We start from the raw sequence: 19952 nt of genomic DNA, 5'->3' as shown, positions 1-19952 counted from the left end.
GTTAAAAAACCCCCACAGCATATCAAAGCTATCATAAACAAATATAACAGGGTACTCTGACAAAACACGGCCTAGACCTTTGCCCAGTTTCATTATTATTATTATTATTATTATTATTATTATTATTATTACTATTATTATTATTATTAAATTTATATACCGCCCTGCATCTGAAGATCACAGGGTGGCTGACTTCCGAAAGCATAGGGTGGGTGATATGAATGGGGAAGCAACTTGCAACCAGAACCCTCTCCATATTTTGCCAGGTTGTTGTTGTTGTTGTTGTTGTTTAGTCGTTTAGTCGTGTCCGACTCTTCGTGACCCCCTGGACCAGAGCACTCCAGGCACTTCTGTCTTCCACTGCCTCCCGCAGCCCGGTCAGACTCATGTTTGTAGCTTCGAGAACACTGTCCAGCCATCTCGTCCTCTGTCATCCCCTTCTCCTTGTGCCCTCCATCTTTCCCAACATCAGGGTCTTTTCCAGGGAGTCTTCTCTTCTCATGAGGTGGCCAAAGTATTGGAGCCTCAGCTTCACGATCTGTCCTTCTAGTGAGAACTCAGGGCTAATTTCCTTAAGAATGGATGCGTTTGATCTTCTTGCAGTCCATGGGACTCTCAAGAGTCTCCTCCAGCACCATGACTCTTAAAGACAGTATGTGTCAGTGAATGCCAGTTTCTGGTCATCACAAAGGAGAGCAGCTATTGCAGTCTTACCTTAAGATTATAAAACGACAGTGGCCCATCTAGTGCAGCGTAATCTCACCACCAGATGTACCCAATGGGAAACGCACGTGTGGGACCCATGCACAAGAGCCCTCTCTCATGATGTTTAGAAGCGTTACTGCCTCCAACCATTACTGCCTCCAAGCTATTGATAGCCTTATTGTTCTCCATGAATTTCTCTTAAATAATAATAATAATAATAATAATAATTTGTTATTTATACCCCAGCCACTCAGAGCGGCTCTGAACAGAATATAAAAACACAATAAAACATCAAACATTAAGAACTTCCCTAAACAGGGCTGCCTTCAGATGTCTTCTAAAAGTCAGATAGTTGTTTATTTCCTTGACATCTGATGGGAGGGTATTCCACAGGGTGGGCGCCACTACTGAGAAGGCCCTCTGCCTGGTTCCCTGTAACCTCACTTCTTGCAGGGAGGGAACCGTCAGAAGGCCCTCAGAGTTGGACCTCAGTATCCGGCCTTAACAATGGGGGTGGAGAGAAATAAAATACATTTTATTTCTACTATATATTTTGGAAGGTTGTTTATCCTCCACTGAACTGGACACATTTGGATATCACAGCCAAATTCTGCCCAAAATTCTGAAATTTTTTGAAAAAGAGCAGGGTGTTGTGTATGGATACCACTGGATGCCATTTTGAATCAAGATGGCAGGCTGAACCTTTCAAAAATGAAGACGCTCCTTCAGGTATACCGGGGCAAGGCCATTTAAGGCTTTAAAAGTGAGCACCAACATTTTGAATTGTGCTCAGAAATGTAGTGGGAGCCAATGTAGGTCTTTCAAGGACTGGTGTTACAGTATATGGTCTTGGCGGCCACTCGCAGTCACCAGTCTGGCTGCCACATTCTGGATTAGTTGCAGTTTCCAGGTCACCTTCAAAGGTAGCCCCACGTAGAGCCCATTGCAGCGGGAGATAGCCAGAGCATGCACCACTCTGGCGAGACAGTCTGCGGACAGGTAGGGTATCAGCCTGCGTACCAGATGGAGCTGGTAGACAGCTGCCCTGGACACAGAACTGACCTGTGCCTCCATGGACAGCTGTGAGTCCAAAATCACTCCCAGGCTGTGCACCTGGTCCTTCAGGGCACAGTTACCCCGTTCAGGACCAGGCTTCTAAAGTCATCTGAGTTGGTGGTCACACTTCCTCCTGTGAGACCAAGTTCCAAAGATGAACTGTGTGCCGCGTGGAGAAGTTATTTTATCTGTCCTGCATCTGTGAACATTTATGCTGGATGAGATGGGTCATTGGCTTGGCCCAGCAGCCCAGTCTCTCCTTATGTTGTACAGTAGTACCTTGAGTTACAGATGCTTCAGGTTACAGACGTTTCAGGTTACAGACTCCACTAACCCAGAAATAGTACCTCAGGTTAAGAACTTTGCTTCGGGATGAGAACAGAAATTGTGCTCCAGTGGTGTGGTGGCAGTGGAAGGCCCCATTAGCTAAAGTGCTACCTCAGGTTAAGAACAGTTTCAGGTTAAGAACGGATTTCCGGAACGAATTAAGTTCTTAACCTGAGGTACCACTATAAAGAAATCGGTTCATCATTCAGTTCTCTTATTTGCAAGGAATGACCAATGTGTCTCTCCCTTCTCTTAATTCCCAGCAGGCGATGGGTGGGCAAGCGAGAATGAAGAAGAGAAACCTCGGATGAGATGTTCCGAGAAAACTGGGCCTTCCGGGTCGTACGGAGAGAACCCTTTCCTATGTCCTGAGCAGTTGGGCTCTTTTGAAAACCAACACAAATCAGAGAATCCACACGACATCCCCTTGGGAGACGGGGAGTGCAAACCGGTGGCCTGTCCAGGAGTCGTCCCGAAACTCAGTGACCTGGCGGCTCAAGAGAGGATCCACAAGGACCGGAGGAGGAAAGTGTGCACCGAGTGCGGGAAAGCGTTTGGCCGGAGCTCTGACCTTCTTAAACACCGGAGAACCCACACGGGGGAAAAACCCTTCCAGTGCCTCCACTGCGGGAGAAGCTTCAGCGACCGCTCCAACCTCATCGCACACCGGAGAATCCACTCAGAGAAGAAGCTGTACCAGTGCTTGGATTGCGGCAAGAGCTTCTGCCAGAACTCGTACCTGGTCCGCCACCGGAGGACCCACACGGGCGAGAAGCCCTACAAGTGCTCGTACTGCGGCAAAGGGTTCAGCGACAGCTCGAACCTGGTGGTGCACAAGAGGACCCATACGGCCAGCGACAAGCCCTACCGCTGTCCGGATTGCGGGCGGAAGTTCAGCGAGCCCTCGCTCCTAGGCCGCCACCAGCGGATGCACGCCAAGGAGAGGCCCTACAACTGCTCGGACTGCGGGAAGACGTTCCGCCACCGCTCGGATCTGGTCCGCCACCGGAGGACCCACACGGGGGAGAAGCCCTTCAAGTGCCTGGACTGCGGCAAGGGCTTCAGCCAGAGGTCTCACTGCAGCACCCACGAGAGGCGGCACACGAGGCAGAAACTGTACCCGCAGCACTTAGAGGGCGGGAAAGGCTTCGGCCCGGCCGAGATTGGACTTCCCGCGAAGGAGGAAGCGGCGGAAGCGGCTCAGAGGATCGCTACCCAGAAGGACATGAGGGTGGGGCATATGTGTGTCCTTCTCCACACCGAGTGGGGCTACTTATAGCGCGAGGTAATTTGACACGATGGGACTTTCCGGTTTTTGTTTTGTAAATGGCAAAGTGCATTACTTCAAAATGTGGCAAGCCAGTCCTGCTGTGTTTGAGGGCCTTCTCCTCTGCTCCTTGTGCTGAGTAGGCCCTGGACCTCTGCCCTGACAGCACCCCTGGCTTACAGCCCGCCTTGTTTGTAAAAGCCCGTTCTTAACACGCCCCAAACGACTAGCATGGACGTTTTACGAAAACGGCTTTTCGCTGCCATTTTCCACAAGTGACTAACTTAGCCCGTCTCCCGAGTATAGTTATTACTTTGTGTTTGTGGACTACTAACTTTTGCCCAATGCATCTGCCGAAATTGGCATCTGACAAAGAATTCCGCCTCCTGTTGATGAGTTTGGCTTTTTTAAAAAAATCAAAGCAAGTTTCTAATCCTCATTTGTGCCAAGATAGGTTTGAAAGTTTATGTACGTACACATGATATTTGGAGGTGTCTCGGAAGCCAAAAGAGGGGGTCGAGCGAGTGGGGCTTGAGTGGGATTCACAGCACTGGCTCTCTCCCCCCACCCTTCTCCCCATGTCCAAAACAGACTAAAGAGCCACTGGAATTCTGGGAAAGTTCCCCAGGCACCAATCAGCTTCCGTGTAAGGGGTTACTCCTGCTCATGTTGCTTGTGCTGAACTTCTTATAGTCTGAGCAAGGAATCTTTCATGGGGGTGGGGAGAAGTGTCCTTTGGAAATGGGACTTTATGGAAAGGCAGTGGATTTTTTACAAGGTGGGGTAGGTAGAATGCCTTCTTGTGACCAACCGCCCATCCTGTCTTGGTGGCGGTGGCTGCAAAATAAATCCTGAACGAAGTAAACATTCACGTGAGGGTTGGCTTTATTTGCCGCAAGGAGAAATAAGAGAGTTGCTTCCAAGCATTGTCCTGATGTTATGGAATGTTCACCAACAGTTCCCTTGCGGAGGGGGAAGGTTTGCTTATTATTATTATTATTATTATTATTATTATTATTATTTGAATTTATATACTGCCCTATACCTGGGGGTCTCAGGGTGGTTCACAGAATAAAATCAAGATATAAAACCACAGAATACATAATAAAAATAAAAACAACCCGGTAGCCGCCCACACACCTACAAAAAAGCACATTTTAAAAGGGCATAGGATGTCAATCAGATCAACCAAAGGCCTGGTTAAAAAGGAATGTTTTTGCCTGGCACCTAAAGGTGTACAATGAAGGCGCCAGGCGAACTTTCCCGGGGAGAGCATTCCACAGATGGGAAGCCACTGCAGAGAAGGCCCCGTTCTCATGTTGCCACCCTCCACACCTCTCGAGGAGGCGACACACGAAGGAGGCCTTCAGAAGACGATCTCAGGGTCCGGGTAGGTTCATATGGAAAGAGGTGGCCCTTGAGGTATTGCGGTCCTGAACCGCTTAAGGCTTTATAGGTCAAAACCAGCACTTTGAATTGGGCCCGGAAACTAATTGGTAGCCAGTTTTGTCGGACCAGGATTGATGTAATATGCTCAAAGCATCTTGCTCTAGTGAGCAACCTGGCCACTGAATTCTGTACTAGCTGAAGTTTCTGAACTGTCTTCAGAGGCAGCCCTGCATATAACACATTGCAGTAATCTAACCTTGAAGTTACCAGAGCTCTCCTTGTCCAGAAAGGGGCGTAGCTGGGCCACCAGCTGAAGCTGATGGAAGGCACTCCGGGCCACTGAGGCCACCAGGCCTCCCTGTCTGCCCAAGCCATGCTTGCCTGCTCCCCGTATGTCATGCGTGACGCCAAGTGTGGGGAAGGTTTATGCAAGGTGGCCCTTGCATAAAGCAACAGAGAGTTGAGGCTTTGGTACATTGTGCTGTGCAAAAATGGGTCACCTAGTGTCAAGGTGCTATGAGAGGATTGGCCTGTCCACCTGTCTACATGGCCTGTGGGGAAAGAGAGAAGGATCTGGCCCATTGACCGCCTCCGGCCCCCCGCTCCTGCGAAACCCACGTGGCTGGAAGTAAAGCCCCACTGAACACAACAGGGATTGCGCACCCACACCAGCCCTCATGCTGCCTTCCCAAAGCTGGTTATTTGAAGGGCCAGGGTCCTAGAAGCCTCCCACCTCCTTCCCGAAGATGGGGAAGCACTAACGAGGTTTTGGGAAGGAGGTAGGAGGCCTGAATCATTTTGGCTGCCCTTTTAGCCACCTCCCCCACCTCCGTAATATCCCTTTTCCCCTCCCTGTCAGAATGGGGAAAGTTGCACTCGGGTAGAGCTGGGGGTGGGGGGTGGGGTTTCCTGCTGGGGCATCCATCCGGTGTGACATTTATTCCCCACTCTTCTTCGCCAGCAGGTCCCAGGGGAGATTACAATTTTAAATTCCCTATTAAAGCACATCACCACTTCAGGAATAGGGTGGGCCCTCACACTCGGTTTGGGTCGATACCTGCTTTTCAGCATCGTGATATACCGATCTATCACAATGTCTGGAACTATGTAGCAGCAAATATAGGGCTGAGCTATATCCATAGCTGTCAACCTTCCCTTTTTTGCGGGAAATTCCCTTATTCCAGCGCTGTTTCCTGCTGCTTCCTGCTGCTATCCCGGATTGTTAGATATCCCGTAGACTGTCCCAGGGACGGGTGAGGCTGCTGATCCCTTATCTTCGAGGCTGCTGATCCCTTATTTTCAAATCTGAAAGTTGACAGCTATGGCTATATCTGGCTTTCAACTTTGTGATATATCACCAGCTAAACATCACAATATTCTGATACATCACAATGTCTGGAATAAGGATGGAGCTATGGGGAAGCAGTGGCTGGCTTCACAGTTTTCCCACATTGTAATTTTTGCAGAGCATGCCATGGTTTGCAATATATTGCCAGGTAAAAAACTATGAAACCAATATCACGATATGGACTCCAAACCAGTTTTGGAGGTTATATCGCCCAGCCCTAACATATCATGATTCACAACATATTGCCAGGTCAAAATCTATGAAACTGATACAGTGGTACCTCGGGTTAAGAACTTAATTTGTCCGTTCTTAACCTGAGGTACCACTTTAGCTAATGGGGCCTCCCGCTGCCGCCGCCATGCGATTTCTGTTCTCATCCTGAAGCAAAGTTCTTAACCCGAGGTACTATTTCGGGGTTAGCAGAGTCTGTAACCTGAAGCGTCTGTAACCCGAGGTACCACTGTATCACGATATGGACCCCAAACTGGTTTTGGACGATATATCACCCAGCCCACACACCCCTCTGGTGTCACAGTCCAGGAAAAAAGAGTGTATTCATTCACCAAAAGCTGCAATGAAGGTGTTACCGGAAAAATCCGAGGGCTCCCTTGCCCAAAATAAAGACACCAACCAGGATAACTTGGAGCAAAACAGCAGCCTGTAGGCTTGGCCTTTATTGAACTTTTGCAACAGGGTGTTCCCCTCACTTGCAAGAGAGAGGAAAGACCCAGAAAGATGGTGTGCAAGACCTTATAAAAACTTTTGAAATTCCCATCCTCTAGGTCAAGCCCACCCCCAGAAACATCATGCATACATTACAGAAAGGAGGGGTTGAGGGAGGAGTTGTGGTGGTAACCTGAGTGTCCTGTCACCTGGCGGGTTCCTCCTTTCCCCCTCCCCATGAGTCACTTCCAGGAGACAAAGGGGAGTTGGCAGTTTCCTGCCCCCAGAGGGAAGATCTGATCATTGTCCTTTGTTTCAGTCCATGCTGAATCCACTCCCATATGCAAGTTCGTTGTGATCTTGATGGTCTTCTGTCTAGGACCATCAGGGTTGGCATAGCAACTGGGCAGGGCTCCTGTGGATGTGCTGGGATGGTGAAGGGATTATGGCTGACCAGAACCAAGCCACCCCCCTTTGATAGTCCTTGTCATATGGAGTAAAATAAAAATGGAACAGTGCAAATCCGATGTATGGTTGATTTTTCTATGAATTTATAACAGAAGTGTGGCATATGTAGTGTGTGAGTGTGAGTGTGTGAAGTTTGTACAAACTGAATGGTTGGGGTGGCGGGTTCCTGCTACAAAGGTACCAGGCGCACTTCTGCTGGGAGGGAATTCCACAACTTGGGGGCTGCCACAAAGAATGCCCACTGCTGGGCCGCCACCATCCCCAAACTTCTGACGGAGGCAAAACTACCTCAAGGTCCTCTCTGCTGATCTTAAAACCCGAGAGGGTTTCGGGAAGGAGGCACTCTCAGATATTGGGGGCCTACGGCATTTAGGGCTTTAAAGTGAGCGTCTTTGAATTGGCCCCAGGAATGAACAGGCAGTCAGTACTTGTGTTCTTCCAGTGACAAAGGCATAGGGTCCCTTTGCCAACAGTCTGCAGTATAGTCCCAGATTCACAGAGCTGCAGTTGGAAGGGACATCTAGTCCAACTTGCTGCAAAGCGGGAAGCGAGAGTAATTCGCCTGCTGTGCAAAGAAGCACAATGTGCTACTGGAGGAGGACCAAACACTGCGTCCTCTTTGGACAGTCTCCTCGCTCACCTGGGTGAAATTCCAAGTTGCTTAAGGCGACCAGGTGAGGACCCATAAAACCAAGGCTGGGGTCAGCATTTAACTGAAACACCAGGCCAAAAGGAAATACATACATACATAGACATACAGACAGATGCCTTCATCCTTTTTCCTACAACCCAAATCTTACAACCTCTACCCATTAACCCACAAAGGAATTGGCTGCACTGCAAACTAGATTGCCTTCAATTATTTAATAGCACTGTTGTCAATACTGACAGGCAAATGGAAAGTTACAGAGCACCAAGCAGAGACTTAATAATATGTAACTTGATTATTCAGTCTTCTTAGCGTGGGATGCAGAGGGAAAAACAAATATTTGCATGTGTATATTTGTGTTTTTGGTGAGGGGCGGGGAAAAGAATTTTGTAAGTTCCCCAAAAAGAAGAACAAATAATGTACCCACAAATAATCTTGCTTGATTTCATACTGGGGGAGAGAAAACTGGACTCAGAGGGTATGCCCCCAAAGGACACCCACCCTCTGACCACACACATTTGAGGCCCATCTCCGACTGCTTCAGGGTGGACTTCCAAGCTTGACCCTCGACAAAACACCCTATGCACCATTCAGTTATTTAAAATATTGCATTGATGAGATACCTCGTCCACTGCAGACCTTACCTGGGGCGGGGGGGGGGGGGCAACTAAACCAACTGGGTTCCCGACAGTAGGAAGTGAGGGACTGCAGGCCTGATCTTTCTCCTAACACCCCCCCCCCCTTTGACAGGTAGGTAAGACCACCCACTTGTCAATCATTTGATACAATCATGGCTCCAGGTGATAGGTCAGTAGGCAGTTTCCGCCCTCCTGTTGAAGTTGGAGGAGTCAATTAAAACAGCAGGATTTAACCCTCCTTGTTAATTCTTGGGGTTCCCTGCAGGGAACTGGTGAGTGCAGCCTACCCAGCAACATCCAATCCCCCTTGATGGGGCAGGGGGGATAAATCCTGCTTGCGGCAGGGTCGATTTCCCCCCTCCCCTCCATTTGCCTTTGCCCAAGAAAGAAAATAGATGCTTGAAATGTGTGAACACTGTCAAAAAGTCCTGCCTTCTCCAAGAGGCTTAAGGATAGAGGTGGCCTTGCGTGAGGAACATACTGAGTCGAGACCATTAGAAACACAGAACTGTTGGAAGGGGACCCTGAGGGTCATCTAGTCCAACCCCCTGCAATGCAGGAATCTTAACTGGAGGAAAAATGCTTAAGTCCAGTCAAAGGTGACTGCTGTTGCGGCGCTCCATCCGACCTCTGCTTAAAAAACCTCCAAGGAAGGAGAGTCCATCTAGCTCAGTGTTGTCAACATAGACTGGCAGCGACTCTCCAGGGTTTCAGGGAGAGAGTCTTTCCCGCCTTCTGCACTCAAAGCAGATGCTCTGTCACTGAGCTCCGGCCCTTCCTTGAGGCAAGGGGGCTGATTTTGAGTGCCAATCGGGTGGTGTAATTTTGCCTTTAAAAAATAAAAAGCTTAAGGTAAAGGTAAAGGGACCCCTGACCATTGGGTCCAGTCGCGGCCGACTCTGGGGTTGCGGCGCTCATCTCGCTTTACTGGCCGAGGGAGCAGGCGTACAGCTTTCGGGTCATGTGGCCAGCATGACTAAGCCGCTTCTGGCGAACCAGAGCAGCGCACAGAAACGCCGTTTACCTTCCCGCCGGAGCAGTACCTATTGATCTACTTGCACTTTGACATGCTTTCGAACTGCAAGGTTGGCAGGAGATGGGACCGATCGCGGGGATTCGAACCGCCGACCTTCTGATCGGCAAGTCCTAGGCTCTGTGGTTTACCCACCCGCGTCCACTATCTTAGCTTAGCATGGTTTTAATTCTTCTTCACTACCTGCGGAGTAAAGCTGTAAGAAGCTGCAGACTCTCTCTACTGTCCCACTGAAGAGCACAGAGTGTTCCATGCAGGCTTTCTAGAGTGGCTACTCTGTGATGATGTCATCTCTAGCAAGGTGCCGCCTCCTTAAAGAAAAACGCTCTAGGAAGCCTTCAAAGAAAGTAAGTGCTGAGCAGAGCCGTCTGAGAATGGCTCTGCTACCATTTCTGGAAGTGGCCAACCAGTTACAGAATAGGGCTTATGGGTTGGGGGCTGGAGCACGACATCATTTTGTATCTCCCTTGCGCACAATGAGGACAGATTCCTGGCTGGCACTCTTCCCGGGCTTGATGTAACCGCCTCATCTTATTGACACCAGCCCAGACCTAAAACGAGGGACGACAGCTCAGTGTAAAGCAATCGAAAACACATTAACTTAGAAGTAAGTCCTGTTGGTGTCAAGGAGCCCACCATCTGAGAAATTGCACCTTGTCTTGTGTCAGCGGTGGGATTTTGTCCCCACCGCACTCCTGCGTTCCATTGTTGTTGTTTTTTTGTTTACATTTTTTATTAGGTAATTCAACAAAACATATTATCTTAAAACATATCATCCTTAATTTTTTTCCTCATTTCCCCCCTCCCCCTCCCTCCCATAAACAACTTGCCCTTCCCGCCCCCCCTCAGTTCCAATCTCTGGTTTCTCCACAAATGCCATTCTCTGCATGTTACAGAATTGTATAAGTCCTTAATTTATTTAACTAATGATTATCAATAAAAAAATTGTGAGTGTTTATTCAAAGCCTGCCAAGGAGTCCAATTCACTTTGTTGCGTCTTTAGGTACTTTGTAAAAGGTTCCCATTCCTCTTTAAAGGGACGCGGGTGGCGCTGTGGGTTAAACCACAGAGCCTAGGACTTTGCCGATCAGAAGGTCGGCGGTTCGAATCCCCGCGACGGGTTGAGCTCCTGCTGCTCGGTCCCTGCTCCTGCCCACCTAGCAGTTCGAAAGCATACAAGTACAAGTAGATAAATAGGTACCGCTCCGGCGGGAAGGTAAACGGTGTTTCCGTGCGCTGCTCTGGTTCGCCAGAAGCGGCTTAGTCATGCTGGCCACATGACCCGGAAGCTGTACGCCGGCTCCCTCGGCCCATAAAGCGAGATGAGCGCCACAACCCCAGAGTCATCCGCGACTGGACCTAATGGTCAGGGGTCCCTTTACCTTTACCTTTTATCCTTGTCCCGTAGTTTATGTGTCAATTTTGCCAGTTCTGCATAGGCCATCAGTTTCTCTTGCCACAATTCTTTAGTGGGGATTTCCTCAGTCTTCCATCCTTGTGCTATTAAGACTCTTCCTCCTGCGTTCCATTGTTTGTCACTTGGCTTTCAGGTGGATTTTCTGATGTCTGATAAGGTGCGAGCTGGCGCTGAAGCTCCTCCCGCACTCGGAGCATTGGTACGGCTTCTCCCCGGTGTGGACGCGCTGGTGCCTTACGAGGTGCGAGCTCATCCGGAAGTGCTTCCCGCAGCTTGGGCAGGCGTACGGCTTCTCGCCCGTGTGGGTCCTCTCGTGCGCCAGGAGGTCCGAGCTCTTGCTGAACATTTTCCCGCACCAACACTTGTAGGGCTTCTCGCCCGTGTGCGTCCTCTCATGAGCGATCAGCGTGGATTTCTGGCTGAAGCTCTTCCCGCACTCGCGGCATGGGAACGGCTTCTCCCCGGTGTGGGTCCGCATGTGGGTCACGAGGTTGGAGCTGGCGCAGAACCTCTTCTCGCAGTGAGAGCACTTGAAGGGCTTCTCGCCCGTGTGGATTCTCTGGTGTCTGATGAGCAGCGTGCTGGACGTGAAGCCTTTCCCGCACTCGGGGCACTGGAACGGGTTCTCGCCCGTGTGGATCCTCGTGTGTGTGACGTAGTGCGACTTCTGGATGAAGCCCTTCCCGCACTCGGAGCACCTGTACGGCTTGGCCCCCGTGTGGATCCTCTGGTGCCTGGTGAAGTCCGAGCTCAGGCTGAAGCTTTTCCCGCACTCCCAGCACTTGTACGGCTTCTCCCCGGTGTGGGTTCTCTGGTGCGCCGTCAGGTGGGAGTTCTGGTTGAAGCCTTTCCCGCAGGTCAGGCACTTGTACGGCTTCTCCCCCGTGTGGATTCTCTGGTGGCGGATAATGTCGGAGCTCACACTGAAGCTCTTCCCGCACTCGGAGCATTTGTAAGGCTTGTCCCGTTTCTTACAGCTCCTCCTGCTGATCACAAAGTCTGGCCTCCAGCTGTGGCCTTCGCTGCCCTCCTGGATCTCTCCTGGGGGGATTCTCTGTTGTACTGTAGATCCACCAAGTCCTTCGTAGCCACCCCAGAAAGGAACAGAGTTTATTTGTCCCTCCGAAGGGCAGCTTCTCTGCTGTGTCTCCAGTTCCTGGTGAGGGTGAAGAACCGCTCCTTCCGTAACGCCCTGGGGAGGGCTCTCTTCACCCCGTACAAATGTGGGACACTCTGTGGGAAATGTCTGCGCCTTCCGCTTGCGGAGAGAGTCACTGCCTGCTGGAAGAAGGAGAGAACTGTGATGGTGTTCAATTTGTCCCTGTGATACAGTGGTACCTCAGTTTTCGAACGTAACAGTAGTAGTAGTAGTAATAATAATAATAATAATAATTTATTATTTGTACCCCGCCCATCTGGCTGGCCTTCCCCAGCCACTCTGGGCAGCTTCCAACAAAGATTAAAAATACATTAAAATGTCACACATTAAAAGCCACTTCTCACAGTTTTAACAGCTCCTAAACTTTGGCTGAAATCTGCTTCCTGCTCTTACGGACATAAGAAATGGCCCTAAACTGAATCAGGCTGTTGTGGTCCCTCAACCTCATTATTGTATGTAGTGACTGTGGCATCAGCTCTCCAGAGTTTCAGACAGGGAACTCTTTCCTAGTCCTACCTGGAGATGCCAGGGATTGTAATCTGAGACCTTCTGGGGCTTTCCATTACAAGACTGGAGTATGTCTCCTGATCCTATGGAGGGATCCCTTTTCCTCTGGTTAGAACTCGCTCCCCACCCCTGCCTTTGGCCTGCTGCAGCACAGCACTTATTCATGTTTTGCTTTATTGCATACCTCTTTCAGCGTGAAATACATGCTGTTGGGGATCCAGAACGGTGGTCTCCTCATGGTCCTCTTGCATGACTTCCTTGCGTGGGCTTCTCTGCTCTTGTGGAGATCCAAAAGGAACTTAGGTTGAAATGCAGGGCAGCTTATCCGAGGACGAGTGCAGCTCCTGAAACAGTAACCTGAAGGTCATCCTTGCTGTTCACTCCCCTGTCCACCCCTCCTCATTGGCTAGGTTTCAATGATGTCACAGAATGTTCACAGAGACCTATATTATTTTATTGGCTGATCTTCAGCCAAAACTCTTGGGAGTAGATTACAGGGGTAAAATATTGGAGGGGAGGGGAATGTATAAGAGGCAGGACAGATGAAATATTCGAGGATAAAACATCCACAGACGGAGAACAACCGCCATCACCCGGCTAATGTAGGAAAACCGCTGCAACGACCTCCCTGATAGGCAGCCATCCAGCCTCCATTTAACAACTTCTAACAAAGGCAAGCAAACCACCTTCCATGCTGACTTCTGCTTCAGAACAGAATATATTTATACAAATTCTTCAAACTTACACGACCCCTTAAAAATTAGGTAAGGAACCAAATGTTGCATAATACTGTTTTATAATTTATGATAATTTAGAATTTAACTGTACTGTATTATCACGTAATGTTTGATACTTCCAGCTGATGAAGGTGAATACATCAAAACAGGTCCCTGTCCTGGTTTCTGATCCATAATTGACTTCTGACTTCTGCTCAATGATTGAAACTAAGATCTTCACGTCTAATCTGACTACGGACTAACATGAATTTATCTCTACTCATAAACTCTTATCTTTAATACTGTAACAAATTATTGTGTTATACATATCCTTATGAGTTTGAGTTTGTAATCTCTATTTGAGTTTGTAATCCTTGTCAGAATACATACTTTTGAATGGATTAGTTTTTGTTACAATTGACTATTGATTTGCGAGTAGGGACCACTCCCACTTTTGAAATTTATATTGGCCAGAGTTCTTGGTGTGCTTTTTTCTTGGTATATTTAATAACAAGAACTCCAACTGATTTGACTTCTGCTTTGGAGGCAGAGATGATCCTGAACGCCAGTTGTTGGAAACCTTAAGAGGGGAGAGGCCTCTTGTGCTCAGGTCCTCCTTGCGGGTTCCCAACAAACGTCTGTTTGGCCACTGCAAGAACAGAATGCTGGACTAGATGGGCCATAGGCACGATCCAGCAGGCTCTTACGTTCCATGTTCAGAGTAGAACCATTGAGATTGGTGAACTGAAGCTACTCGTGTCTACTGAGTTCAGTGGCCCTAATCTGAGCAGGGCTAGCACTGGTGCCAAACGCCTTGCTCTGCTTTCCTTTGGACCCCATCAGTGAGACCAAGAGGAGGGTCTTGTCTTCTGGGCAGCCCAGGACCTCCAGATACACTGCCCAGGCTTGCACCCCAACGAGATCACTTTGGTGCTGCCCCCAGAGATGGAAAGAAGATAAAGTCCCTATGACGTTAACATATGACAGTGCTGGAGGTGAAATAGTTAAACAGGTTACCCAATCAGGACCCAGGGGGTGGAGTCAAAAAGACTATAAAACCAGCTCTGGGAGGGGGAAGGGGGGAGTTCCTTGGGAGTTGGGTGGTTGGTTGGAGTGGGAGTGAATTGGGATAGAGTCTGTGGGTAGGTTTAGCTAGTGTTGCAAAATAAGCTGAGTCAGGAACAGTTAGGGGCTAGGAAGACAAGTAGATATCTGAGAGGTGGTTTAGTGAGTGAGTGCAGGTAGCGGAAGTTATGGGTCTGGATAGGCACCCCATGAATGTAATTGACCGATACCGTTTATGAAACCACACGCTTGTTAAACTGCAATAAATAAACAGAAGTTTATGTTTCAATTTAACCCTGACTGGACTCAGTATTGTACCAGGTAGGGCCAGGGTGGTGGCAGCGAGAAATAAAGTGGTGGCACAGGGATCAATAGACGGTGAAACATCCGGGGACCCTGTGTGATCGCCACAGTCCCTACCTGTGAAGTTAATGGACTATGTGGAAATGGCGGAAATGACCGGAAGAGTCAGAAATCAGGAAGACCAAAATTTTAATAAGGAAAGGGGAAAATTTATAACTTATCTTAAAGATCATTGTAAACAGTTAAAATCGTTAGTAGGATTGGAATATTGCTTGTAGTTTAAGGTTGAATTCTGGACATAATGGAAGAGGCAAAGGATCTGGAGCAGCAGTTCTCAACCTGTGGGTCTCCAGATGTTGTTGGACTACAACGCCCATCATCCCTAGCTAGCAAGGCCAGAGCTCAGGGATGATGGGAGTTGTAGTCCAACAACATCTGGGGACCCACAGGTTGAGATTCTGGAGTATCACAAAAGATGTGGGAGGAAATGATTAACAATAGGACCCACAAAGGGGAGGATGGAAGTTCAGGAGATTCCTAGGAATCTTGTTTTATTATTATTTATGTTTGATATATCTCTGTAAAATTTTAATTTGAAAAACCAAATAAATTGAGTTTACTCCTTGCAGAGTTCCAACTTCCCAGCAACCTTTAAGAGACTACAGTGCCCATAATTCTTTGAGAATTATGGGGGGGAGGGTTTCAGATGCAGTTTGCGTTCAGCCTGAATCGGCCTCCACCCCGTTTCTAAACAAACTGGGAGCAAGAGGGGTTGCATGCAGTAGGGCAGGGCCATGGGGGGGGCAGGGCCCACCTTTTGCTTGCAAGAGCTGAACAACACCCCCTCTCCATGCATTTAACTCACCGCTCCTTTGAGATCTGCTCCTGCCCTACAGTTCGGCTGCCCGTCCTGCAAGCAGCTAGTCCTCTGGGTCAGAACCAGTTTCCACGGGGAGCAGCCCAATGGCAGAACAGGAAAAGGCACCAGTATTTACACTCCGCCAGCAGCCTCCTTCAAATACGTATTTATGAAATCTCTGTGTGTATTTGTGTGTGGCGTGCTGTCCTCCAAGCCTCTCTAGGCCTCCCAGCTCTGTCACTTTAACCCCTTCCAGTAGCACCTTAGAGACCAACTAAGTTTGCACACGAAAGCTCATACCAGTAACAAACTTAGTTGGTCGTGGCGCTGTGGGTTAAACCACAGAGCCTAGGACTTGCTGATCAGAAGGTCGTCGGTTCGAATCCCTGCGACGGGGTGAGCTCCCATTGCTCAGTCCCTGCTCCTGCCAACCTAGCAGTTTGAAAGCACGTCAAAGTGCAAGTAGATAAATAGGTACCACTCCGGCAGGAAGGTAAATGGTGTTTCTGTGCGCTGCTCTGGTTCTGCTGGCCACATGACCCGGAAGCTGTACGAATCCCTGCGACGGGGTGAGCTCCCATTGCTCAGTCCCTGCTCCTGCCAACCTAGCAGTTTGAAAGCACGTCAAAGTGCAAGTAGATAAATAGGTACCACTCCGGCAGGAAGGTAAATGGTGTTTCTGTGCGCTGCTCTGGTTCTGCTGGCCACATGACCCGGAAGCTGTACGCTGGCTCCCTCGGCCAATAAAGGCAGATGAGTGCCGCAACCCCAGAATCAGTCACGACTGGACCTAATGGTCAGGGGTCCCTTTACTTTTTTTAGGTGCTATTGGAAGGATTTTTTTTTTATTTTGTTTCGACTACTATGGCAGACCAACACGGCTACCTATCTGCAACTTGAACCCCTGACTGCCTGCAAAGCTTTAAAGAAAAAGGAAGACTACAACACTTGCAATGTAGCGGATATTATGGACAATCTGGAGAGAAATGAAATATGGATTATGAAATCATCTGCCGTTGAGAGGGTGTACAATCGGACCCATGGAGGGGAAGGTGGGAAGTCCAGAGATTTGGAGAAATCTCTAAATATGGATCTCTATCTGACTATTATAAGACACCTGAAGGCAGCCCTGTTTAGGGAAGATTTTTAATGTTTGATGTTTTGTTGTATTTTTAATATTTCGTTGGAAGCCGCCCAGAGTGGCTGGGGAACTCTAGCCAGATGGGTGGGGTATAAATAAATAAATAAATAAATAAATAATGTAATTTGGATTGTTATAACTTTACGTTTGTGAAACCAAATAAAAATTATATAAACAAGAAAAAGAAGACAAAGGTGTGGGGAAGAACAGATCTGGGACTAGGAATCTCATTCTCTGTCTTGGCACCCCACAAGCTTGCTATGAGATTTATTTATTTATTTGCAGATTATTTATTTACATCAGGTTTCCTCAACCAGATCCCTATGCTGAGGGCTACTTTTCCAACAGAAAAGGCAACCTACAGACTTTATTGATGCTGAGGGCCTCTCCCGTTGTTTATAATTTCCATTTTGATTTTTAGACGATTTTGGTCCTTTTTGTGATTACTTTGTGTTGTTTTATTCTATTTTTTGTAGTGTACATCCTTGGTATTTTATGTGCGGGAGATATATAAATATTTTTTATATGTAAATGAATAACTGTTGCTGGCCACCAGCTCGGATGACTCTAAAAGAGGACTAGACAAGTTTGTGGAGGAGAGGACTACCAGTGGCTACTGGTAATGCAATGTGTGTGTGTGTGTGTGTAGAAAATAATTTACTTTTGCTTGCAAAAGTTTCCAACTTATTCCTACCAAATTATAATGCCATCATTTATTACTACTACTACAATATTCAATGGGGTGCATATTTCAATTAAACTTTAAAATAAGGAAAAACAGATAAACAAATACAAGATGTGTATACTGCTTCATCCTCCAAACCTCTAAGCAGTTTGCATGACATATACATTAGAAATGAGGAGTTAAAATGAAGTTAGCCAAAAATGGTTTTCGGGTTATGACTTCCATCAGCTGAACTTTATCACCATCCTAGGAAGAAAAACTTTTGCATGTTGGAGTTGTGCCTGTAGTAGGCATCTATTTGAGACACACAAAAACACAGACAGGAGCCCTTCCAGGCAGGCGAGTGTTCAACAGGTGTGGGGAACAAAGATGCCAAGAGACAATGTGTTGATTAATCCACTGCTCAACAGGAAAGAGTACACTTTGCCAAAGGTGTCAGGTTCAGTTCCCAGCTGTTTCCAGGTAAAATTGTCCCCAGAAGAAGCAGGGGCTGGTGCCCATTGAGACTGATAGGGTGGGATGAAGGGAGGTCGACAGTAGGTGGCGGCAGAGCACAGGCAATTAATTCTAGTTTTGGCCCTATCCTCTTCTCTGCCAGTGTGGTGTAGTGGTTAAGAGTGGTGGACTCGTAATCTGGTGAACCGGGTTCGATTCCCTGCTTCTCCACATGCAGCTGCTGGGTGACCTTGGGCCAGTCACACTTCTCTGAAGTCTCTCAGCCCCACTCACCTCACAGAGTGTTTGTTGTGGGGGAGGAAGGGAAAAGGAGATTGTTAGCCGCTTTGAGACTCCTTCGGGTAGTGATAAAGCGGGATATCAAATCCAAACTCTTCTTCTTCTTCTTCTGCTGAGTTCTACAGGGGCAACACAGAGAAGCTGCCAGCCAGTGCCCTCCTGTGGCCTGGTTGAAAGTAATAATGTGGGCAGGCAGAGGGCAGATCAGTGTTGGTGGGGCAGTGCCCCATTCACCCTCACGAACCAACCACCACAGCTCCAAGAGAAGTGTGTCTACGATTGCACCCTTAGAGAAGAAATGCCTTTGACTTTGGTGAATGGGTTCTCAAAGGCAGGAAAAATATGTCCTTCCTTTTCCCGGTCTCTGTTAGACCTTTGAAACTCAGAGATTCTCAGCAAGGCTTCAGTCGCTGTAATTAAAGCCTGTAGCAGCTGCAAAAAAATTATTATTATTTGATAGATATAATGTCTTTTAAATCTTTGGTCTTTTTTTTCCATTTTAACATTTTTTTTATCTTTGTTTCAAAATTTTCCTTTTTTCCCTTTCCTTTCTTTTCTTTTTGTATTTAACTCTGAAATACTTACCTCCATTGTATGTTTGTATCTTTGTATTTTAAACCACTAAAGATTTAATAATTTTTTAAAAAGCCTGTAGCAGCTGCAGCAGCTGTTTCCCTCCCTGACATTTTTTGCTCATTTCAGGAACAGCTGGTGCACTAAATGGGGCTCCTTGCTTCTCTGATTTTTCAGCTCTCGGTTTCCCGACATCCCTGATTAAGGCCTTACTCCTCTTGGGTGTTGTTAAATGGGACAGGTCACACACACAAATAGCTGAAACCAGGCAACTAAAATAGAAGCTGCTGGGGGGTGAAATTTCTGAGTTATGTAGGTACTTATTTATTTGCATGTCTAGAGCACCTTTTTCCCAAGGATCTCAAGGTGATGTACAGTGGTACCTCAGGTTACATACGCTTCAGGTTACATACGCTTCAGGTTACAGACTCCGCTAACCCAGAAATAGTGCTTCAGGTTAAGAACTTTGCTTCAGGATGAGAACAGAAATCGTGCTCCGGCGGCACGGCAGCAGCAGGAGGCCCCATGAGCTAAAGTGGTGCTTCAAGTTAAGAACAGCTTCAGGTTAAGAATGGTCCTCCAGAACGAATTACCGTAAGTTCTTAACCTGAGGTACCACTGTATTTGCATGTCTAGAGCACCTTTTCCCCAAGGATCTCAAGGTGATGTACAGTGGTACCTCAGGTTACATACGCTTCAGGTTACATACGCTTCAGGTTACAGACTCCGCTAACCCAGAAACAGTGCTTCAGGTTAAGAACTTTGCTTCAGGATGAGAACAGAAATCGTGCTCCGGCGGCACGGCGGCAGCAGGAGGCCCCATTAGCTAAAGTGGTGCTTCAGGTTAAGAACAGCTTCAGGTTAAGAATGGTCCTCCAGAACGAATTACCGTAAGTTCTTAACCTGAGGTACCACTGTATTTGCATGTCTAGAGCACCTTTTTCCCAAGGATCTCAAGGTGATGTATGTGGTTTTCCTTCCTCACAATAACTCTGTGAGGTAGGTTAGGCTAAGAGATGGTGACTGCTCCAATGAGCTCCATGGCTGAGTGGGGTTTCGAACCCTGCTCTCCAACACTCTCAGCCATTACACCATTTCATAAAATGTGCAATATCTTCAGCAGAATACAGTGAAGGTGTCTGCTTTAATTTATCAATAGGCAGGGAGTTCCAAAGTGTCACACTAAACGATCGAGTGCTTACTGATGTAATGTGGTGTTGGGCTGCTCCGCTAAGTATGTTGTTGTCGT

At 47.8% G+C, this 19952-nt stretch overlaps 2 protein-coding genes across 7 annotated transcripts in view; one reads left to right on the top strand and one right to left on the bottom strand.

The window, feature by feature from the left end:
* The window catches only part of LOC308469510 (uncharacterized protein), a 40434-nt gene extending 36214 nt beyond the window's left edge, over nucleotides 1–4220 (top strand). For 4 of the 5 annotated variants that reach the window (XM_080992074.1, XM_080992076.1, XM_080992077.1 and 1 more), the window contains exon 4: nucleotides 2352–4220. In XM_080992074.1, coding sequence (XP_080848200.1) covers nucleotides 2352–3367 — 1016 coding nt within the window. In that variant the 3' untranslated portion in view covers nucleotides 3368–4220. The remainder of the gene's footprint in view (nucleotides 1–2351) is intronic. The other variant, XM_080992075.1, reaches the window with a different exon arrangement.
* A 6172-nt stretch (nucleotides 4221–10392) lies between these two features.
* On the bottom strand, nucleotides 10393–15842 carry LOC308469901 (uncharacterized protein). Of its 2 annotated transcripts, none has more exons than XM_080992991.1 (3): nucleotides 15576–15842; nucleotides 12811–12970; nucleotides 10393–12241 (listed from the first exon to the last, which is right to left on the bottom strand). In XM_080992991.1, the coding sequence occupies exons 2-3, from the start codon at nucleotides 12875–12877 to the stop codon at nucleotides 11079–11081; spliced, it is 1230 nt and encodes a 409-aa protein (XP_080849117.1). In that variant the 5' UTR covers nucleotides 12878–12970; nucleotides 15576–15842; the 3' UTR covers nucleotides 10393–11078. The 2 variants fall into 2 exon arrangements, with proteins under 2 accessions (XP_080849117.1, XP_080849118.1); XM_080992992.1 differs by having other exon boundaries at nucleotides 10393–12238.
* Nucleotides 15843–19952: the final 4110 nt, after the last annotated feature.

This window comes from Podarcis pityusensis (genome assembly GCF_964106645.2).
Source record: "Podarcis pityusensis genome assembly, chromosome: 2".
Taxonomy (NCBI): domain Eukaryota; kingdom Metazoa; phylum Chordata; class Lepidosauria; order Squamata; family Lacertidae; genus Podarcis; species Podarcis pityusensis.
This window is presented reverse-complemented; position numbering and strand designations above follow the sequence as displayed.